This window comes from Dermochelys coriacea, chromosome 4, assembly GCF_009764565.3.
Source record: "Dermochelys coriacea isolate rDerCor1 chromosome 4, rDerCor1.pri.v4, whole genome shotgun sequence".
Classification (NCBI taxonomy): Eukaryota; Metazoa; Chordata; order Testudines; family Dermochelyidae; genus Dermochelys; species Dermochelys coriacea.
In genome coordinates, this window is record NC_050071.1 from 10,863,177 (window position 1) to 10,870,276 (window position 7,100).

Here is a 7,100-nt window from a genome sequence, read left to right on the forward strand (position 1 = left end):
GAAAACCTGAGCGTGAAACATCTCAGGGTGTGTGCAAGGAGCTGCTCTGTCTCTGTATTGCTCCTGAACTCCTCCTGCAGCCATGGCAGCAGGCCTAGCTCATTTGCTGTCTTTCTACTGGCTCCTCCATGCCCTTCCAACAGCTTGAATGTGACACCATCCAGCTGCAGGAGCAGGGGTATCAGAACACAGAGACCAAGCAAACGCAACTGCCCTGCTTTAGTCGTTGGATAATTGCTGAAGTCATTTCGCCCCTCATCAAGGTGTTCCAATAGCTTGGTATTTAAGCTACATGTTGGAAAAGAACGCTCTCTTATCTCTGCGTGTAATGCTTCCTGTGATCGAAAAGCAGGAGGTTGCTCAGGAGCTTAGCAGCCCAAATATGAAGCAGCATGTTTTCCATTTGAACACAAGTCCTGGGGTGTCGGCACTTAGCAGAAATAGCATTTACGAAAACAAAGAGAATATTTTCCTTTTCTTCTCCTTGTATGTATCACGGTGTGCCAGGCCCCCCCAGTTCAGATAATCTCGTTTCCTTAGCACGTTGGCTTTGCTCTCTGACAGACACATTTACACTGCTTATCTGGGGTTTGGCTTTCACCCCACCTTCCTGCCCCATATAAAGAGAAGGGGAAAAGATACAAGTTTCAGTTCTTCATCTAGGTGCCCCAGGAACTGAAGACCATTGCAGAATTAACTCTCTTGAAAAGCAGGCTTTCAATGGATTGGGAAAATCCGCTTGCTCTTCACCCTCTAGCTTTCTACCAGCTGGTTGCATTTCCATTTGCTGTTTCCTTTCACTATCTCTGCACCTCTGGGTCTCTCTCGCTAAATGCCAGGTATGCTTTCATGTTTGCTTTAATTCCATGCTTGTGAGCTTTGGTGGTGAATTCTAGTCTAAGTGCAGGTTTCACAGGTGAGGCAATTTTGCTAACCTCTTTCCTAGGGAAGGAGGATGGGTACAGCAAGGGTCTGGGAATCAAAACTCTCTGTATCTACTCATGACTGCCACTGATTCACACTGTGACCTTATCAAAACTTCTCTGTGCCTTGGTTTCACCCCATGTAATTAATGATTGTAAAGTATGTTGAGATACGTAGATGAACTGCCCTAGAGAATCACAAAATATCTTTATTTGCGCAAAGATCTGCAAGCTACAGTAGATCTGGCTTGAAGATGCAGCAATTATATGAATCCAAATCACAAGTCATGTTCCAAGGAATCAGTGACGAACTTGTGACCCTCAGGTGGGATTTTCAAAGGCACCTAAGTGACTCAGAAGCACAAGTCTCCCTGACTGGCAGAGGGGCTAGTGTTCCTGTTAGGTGATTTATAAAACCCCACCTCCACAGTTGGGCATGTAGGCAGCAGTCACGGGTTATAATCTGAGGAAAGAATGGGGAGAGGAGATCAATGCACCAAGTTCACTCAGGTCTTCTGGAGTTAATGGGGCCTGCAGGTCAGTCAAGCGATACAATGAACCAAACAGAAAGCCAGCAGCTGGATACAACGGCATTTGTATGCAACTATACGACGATACAAGGCCTACATTTTCAGAGATGCCAACTGCCCCCTCTCCCACCAGCACGTGATGGCGCTGCAGGTCATCAGCACCTTCAGAAATCAAGTCACTTTGGGTTGGATGCCCAGGTTGGACAGTTTGGGCCAAAGGCCAGCCTGGAGAACACATACAAAGTTCAAATCAGAGGACTTCACTGGAGCCCTTACTGTGTATCCACCATGGACTACAGTCCTCTGGAAAGCTGCCTGGCTGACTAAAAGGGCAAACTCACAAGTGGCACCTGTCTCATTGGGAGGTTGAGAGAGTTCCCACGGGCCCAAAGGGTTAGCTCACAGAACGATGGCATCCTCCACCCTGTCAGTCACAGCAGCAATCAGGTTAGATGCATATCTAGGCTGTACAGATACTCGGCCTCTAAAGGGTGGAGGGATAGGAAAAAACAGGCAGCTAAAGCAGAGAAAAGCGTAAGACGATGCTCATGGGTGGTGAGTCCCTGGAGAACAGAGAGCTGGCAATGCTCAGCGCCTTCATGCTTGTGAAGATCAGCAGCATGGTGCTGCGTTAGGGTTAGGAAACTAATCTGGAGCAGGAAATATTGTACCAAATTCCCATGCCCCTTGGGGCTCTGGGGGGGGGGCACAGCTTCATGGACCCTCATGGTTTCCCTCTGCCCCTGGGGGAGTGCCAAGCTCTGCCAGGAAGAACTGAGCACAGCAATGTGGGGAATGTCCCGCCTGCTGCCCAGGAGACATTGGCAGGGGTTTAGAGAAGAGTGTGTGGCCCAGGGGGGTGGTGTCAAACACAGCCGCACTGATGTGGGGAACTTAGCCTCTGTCGACCCAGAGACAACGTGGTGGCAGGGCTGGCTAAAGAGCAGGGCTATGCTAGTGAGTTTGTAAAGATTTAGAGACAAAATGTACTTAACCCTGAGAATCACCAGCGATTGCTGGCATGGAAGAGCCTCCCAGGAGGGAACCCAGCAGGGCTTGGGTGGAGGCAAGGGAGAGTGCCTGGAGAAAACGCAGCACTTGGCCAGGTCTGCTTTGGGATTGGTGTGGGGGAATGAGTCTGGAAATGAAGCAAGAGGAAGGCAGTGCCGCGAGCTGTCTGGTCCTCAGGCACCCTCTGTTAGACCACTGAAGGAGCACTGATGAGGAAGGGGGAAGGGCAGCGGGAGGGGCAATCCATACAAAGGCAAGAAGCTACAGGAGAGGGCGAAACCAGACCAGGAGAGAATCTCACCCACCTCACCTGCAGACTGTCGGCCCTTAGTGCTGGGCAATGCCAAATCCACTGAACCTCCACGGCTTCAGAAAGCCTTTGCAAACATTTCTGATTTCTTCTAGGTACGTCTTGCTCCTGGTGGGAGGCTGCCTTCTAGCGTGTGCCGCCATGGGATGGTATGCCCTGCTGCTCTTCATCCCCACCTTCTGTTCCGTGGCCATTTTCCACTCAGTCGGCCCACTGCAGGTCCCCACATGGGCATTTGTGCTCCAGATGTCCTGGCAGACTTTCTGCCACCTGGCCCTGCACTACAGGGAACATTATTTGCAAGGAGCCCCATGCATCAGGTATCAGGTAGCAATGCACAAACCCACCTGTTTCCTCAAATGACACAGCCTGGGCCAGATTTTGCATCAAGACTTGTCCAGATTTTTCTGGGCTGTATGGGTGTAACAGAGCAGAATCGGTGTGATCCCTAGGGGCAGTCATACTCCCGAGGACAGTCCATGTGCCTTAACACCATGCACTCCCTTCTCACATGAAATGCTATAGCAAGCTGTCCCGTTATTTCACAAAGCTTGTCGTTCCTATGTGTGCTTCACCATTCTAGGGGGATGATTCCCGCCACCGTTTAACAGCCTGATTTTTGCCTTTTCTGTCTCATGCTCAGCAACTCCCAGTCATTAAGGGCTAAAATCAGGTGGCCCCAACTTCTTCATATACCTTTCCAGATGTGAAATGTTCATGACCTTTCCAGTATTCGCTTGCCAGGCCGGGCGCTCAGCATCACCCCAGGGCAGCACTGACAGTGATGGAATCATTCTGCTCCCATCCCTGTCCTGACTCAGCTGTCCCACTTGGGCACCCCATGCTATGACTGCGCCCCGGGTCCAATCGGCTCTTCCTGGCAAGATGCAGGGACGGTGCCATGCACGTTCAGGGGAACATAGGGAAGCGGAGCAGGCCCACTGCAAATAACCAGGCAGTCGCTAAGCTCATTGAGGCTTAAAGGTCCGGGTGTGTGGTGTGGGTATTGAGGTTGGTGTCACATGTGTTGGTGCCACTGTGGCTGGCAGCAACAACAGGTTTTTGCAGAAATGCAGCAGGGTTGGCTCAGCCATCTGTACAGCTGCCTAAGGCAGGAAAATGGGAGAGGCAGGCCAGTGGTTAGTGGCGGCTTATTAAGTCGTGTTTGCAGTACAGAGAGGGAGGCCAAGGCAGAGCTCCGCCCGCTATGACCTGATGTTTATATAGGCAGGGTCCAGCCCCATGCAGCCAGAATGCTCCTCAATCCAAGCCAGCACAGAAGGGGCTGATGCTGCAGCTGCCCCCTTGCAGTGGCGGAGCCGGGACACGCCAGAACCGTGTGGCACTTTCGCAAGGCCATGCCACGTTGAGGAAGCCATGTTGCTCTCAAAATGGCACCCTCCACACAGCGCGACCTTGCACGCAGCACAGTGGGTGTGTTCCGGGAGCAGCGCTGTGTGTCCATTCAGGGCAACACCAACCCTGGCGCGCCGTGCGGGACTCCTATCACAGCCATGCTGCTTGCTGTCTCCCCCCCCTTGCAGGTTGACAATCGCCCTCTCGTCTCTCATGCTGCAGACCCAGAAGGTCACATCGCTGGCTCTGGATATCCACGAAGGGAAGGTGATGATGGGATCTGAATGGGGGGATGGGAGGGAGCCACTGCTGCAGGCACTGCCTCTGTGCAGTTACCTGCTCTTTTTCCCTGCCCTGCTGGGAGGCCCGCTATGCTCCTTTAGGAGCTTTCAGGTCCAGATCCAGGGCTCAGGCACTTCACATCCGACACGTCCCTTGAGGGCTGCAGGCCAGAAATGCCTTCGTGCCCTGGCTCTGCACCTGCTGAGAATGGCTGTGAGGAGCTACAGAGCCCCACTGGCCTGCCTGACGGACTGCACCGGCTTTGGCTGTGTGTACGTCATGTGGCTTTCTGCCCTGCTCTTCAAACTGGCGTATTACTCCCAGTGGGTGCTCGACGAGGCTCTCCTCAGCGCAGCGGGCTTTGGGCTGGAGCTTGGCCACACCCCAGGTGCAGAGAGTGTCTGCGGCGACCTCTCTGATGCAGACATATGGACCTTGGAGACCACCAACAGAATAGCCCTCTTCACCAGGACCTGGAACAAGAGCACTTCCCGGTGGCTAAGGAGACTCATCTTCCAGCGCAGCCCCACCCAGCCCCTGTTGGCCACCTTTGCCTTCTCGGCCTGGTGGCACGGGCTCCACCCAGGGCAAGTGTTTGGCTTCTTATGCTGGGCAGCGATGGTGGAGGCTGATTACCGGATTCACCCTTTTCTCCGTTCACTTGCAAAGTCCTGGCACACCAAACTGCTGTATAAGGCCCTGACTTGGGTCCAGACCCAGCTAATTATTGCGTACATAACGGCTGCGGTGGAGATGAGGAACTTCTCTGCACTCTGGCTGCTGGGTGCCTCCTACAACAGCTTCTTCCCTCTCCTGTACGGTGTTTCACTGCTGTGGCTGGTCGTGAGATCCAGAGAAAAATGAGTCTGACCCACACTCTTCTCCCCCCGCCCCTCCATGCTATTCACCCCACCCTTTTCAGCAAGAGATTCCAGTGTGGAGAAGTCCACATTCTGTCCTGGGCGTTAGCCATGAGTTCACTGGGGCTGCCCCTCAGGGTCCAAACCCCAAACCCCACTTTGCCTCCAGCATTTATAATGGCGTTAAATATATAAACAAGTGTTTTTAATTTATAAGGGGTTTGCTATGTGAAAGGGGTCACCAGTAAAAACGTTTGAGAACCATTGATCTATGCAAGCACAGGCTGTTCCTGAAGTCTTGTCCCTCAGCTCATCACTAGATGTCAGGGGAGAGCTCATTCAGCCCCCGCTTACATTTAGATAAACAAAAGCTTTCTACTGCCACATATCTGGTGTTACACATACTGCATGATGTACAATAAAGCCCTTCTGGGGCAAGTGAAGGCTGTTGATAAGAAACTCATGAACCATCAGATCCCATCTTCAGACTCCTCTGGCCATGATGCCAGGGACGAGCTAGATCTGTCCCCCCACCACCACCCTCCTGTACCTCAGTAACTCCCCATTCCTGACACTCGCTCACCCCACCTCAGTCCCCATTACACATGTGCTCGTATGCATTCCAGCCCCAGCCCTACACCTGCGTGCGTGTTTTTGACGGGAGCTAGAGGACTCCTTAGCTGTCTGGCTCAGGTGGCTCCAAGTCCCTGCTTGTCATGCTAGAGTTAAGGCCTAAATTAACAAGCATAAGCAGCAATTTTGGGGCCCCAACTTGACTCACTTTAAAGGGCCTGCGTTTCAGGAAGTGCTGAGCCCCCACCCTCTGAAAACTATATCCCCAAAACCTGAGGTACCCAAACCATCAGTCACTTGGTCACTTAGACATAGAGAACTCATAGTGCTAGTCCTGCCATTGGCCTGTTTGCCTGGTGACAATCCTGCTGTTTGTTTGGTTACCTCACGCTGGTCCTCCCATTGGGGTGTTTGCCTGGTGCTAGTCCTGCTGTTGGCCCGGTTGACCCATGCTGGTCCCGACATTGCCCTGTTTGCCCAGTGTTGGTCCTGCCATCAGCCCATTCATCCCTGGTGCTGGTCCTGTCATTGGCCTGTTTGCCAGGCATGGGTCCTGCCATCGGCCCCATCACCTCATGCTGGTCCTGCCGTCAGCCAAGTCATCCCATGCTGGTCCTGCTGTTGGCCTAATAGACTCATGCCAGTTCTACTGTCACTCCTTCCTCACAAGGTTTTAGCCCCATGTCTCTAGGTGGTACCCCTCTGCTATGGTTGCTGATCTGGGACCAACGGGGAGCAATCTACTCTAACCCCACAACTGCCCGGCCTCACAGGACCACATGGGTAGTGTTTGGGCCTTCTCCCCAGCAGTTGCCCAAGGAGCCCGCCCTGGCTCCCTCCGTCTCCAGAGGGAGCCACAACGAGCTGCCTCAGCAACCTACTGCCCTTTGGCAGGTTTCCCTGGCTTCTCTCATCAGGGGCCGCTGCTGGCCCCCTCCAGTGCCTGCAAGCCCCCCGCCCCCCGCCCCCACTGCTGCTCCTGACAGCTCTCCCCACGCTGTGCCCCTCCCAACACTCAAGCGGCTACAGCAGGCTGCAGCACCCCTCTGGTTTGGCTGCCGCGACCCTACACACCCGGCCTCGACGGTACCGGTGTGCATCTGTGTCACACCGCTCAGCCACGAGGTGGGGCCGTGTGTAACCAACCTTATTTAAAGCTCACCTCAGCCATAGCCGGCAGAGCATGAAAGGGTCTGACGACGCCTGGTGTGTATAAGCGAGCTCTGTTACCAGGCCATAGCTGCTACAGAAGCAC

At 53.4% G+C, this 7,100-nt stretch overlaps 1 protein-coding gene across 1 annotated transcript; it reads left to right on the forward strand.

Annotated features, from left to right (window-relative positions):
- The first annotated feature begins 410 nt into the window (after positions 1-410).
- Positions 411-5,355, forward strand: MBOAT4 (membrane bound O-acyltransferase domain containing 4). Its single transcript, XM_043513231.1, has 3 exons — positions 411-872; positions 2,870-3,094; positions 4,319-5,355. The coding sequence occupies exons 1-3, from the start codon at positions 721-723 to the stop codon at positions 5,274-5,276; spliced, it is 1,335 nt and encodes a 444-aa protein (XP_043369166.1). The 5' UTR covers positions 411-720; the 3' UTR covers positions 5,277-5,355.
- The last annotated feature ends 1,745 nt before the right edge of the window (positions 5,356-7,100 follow it).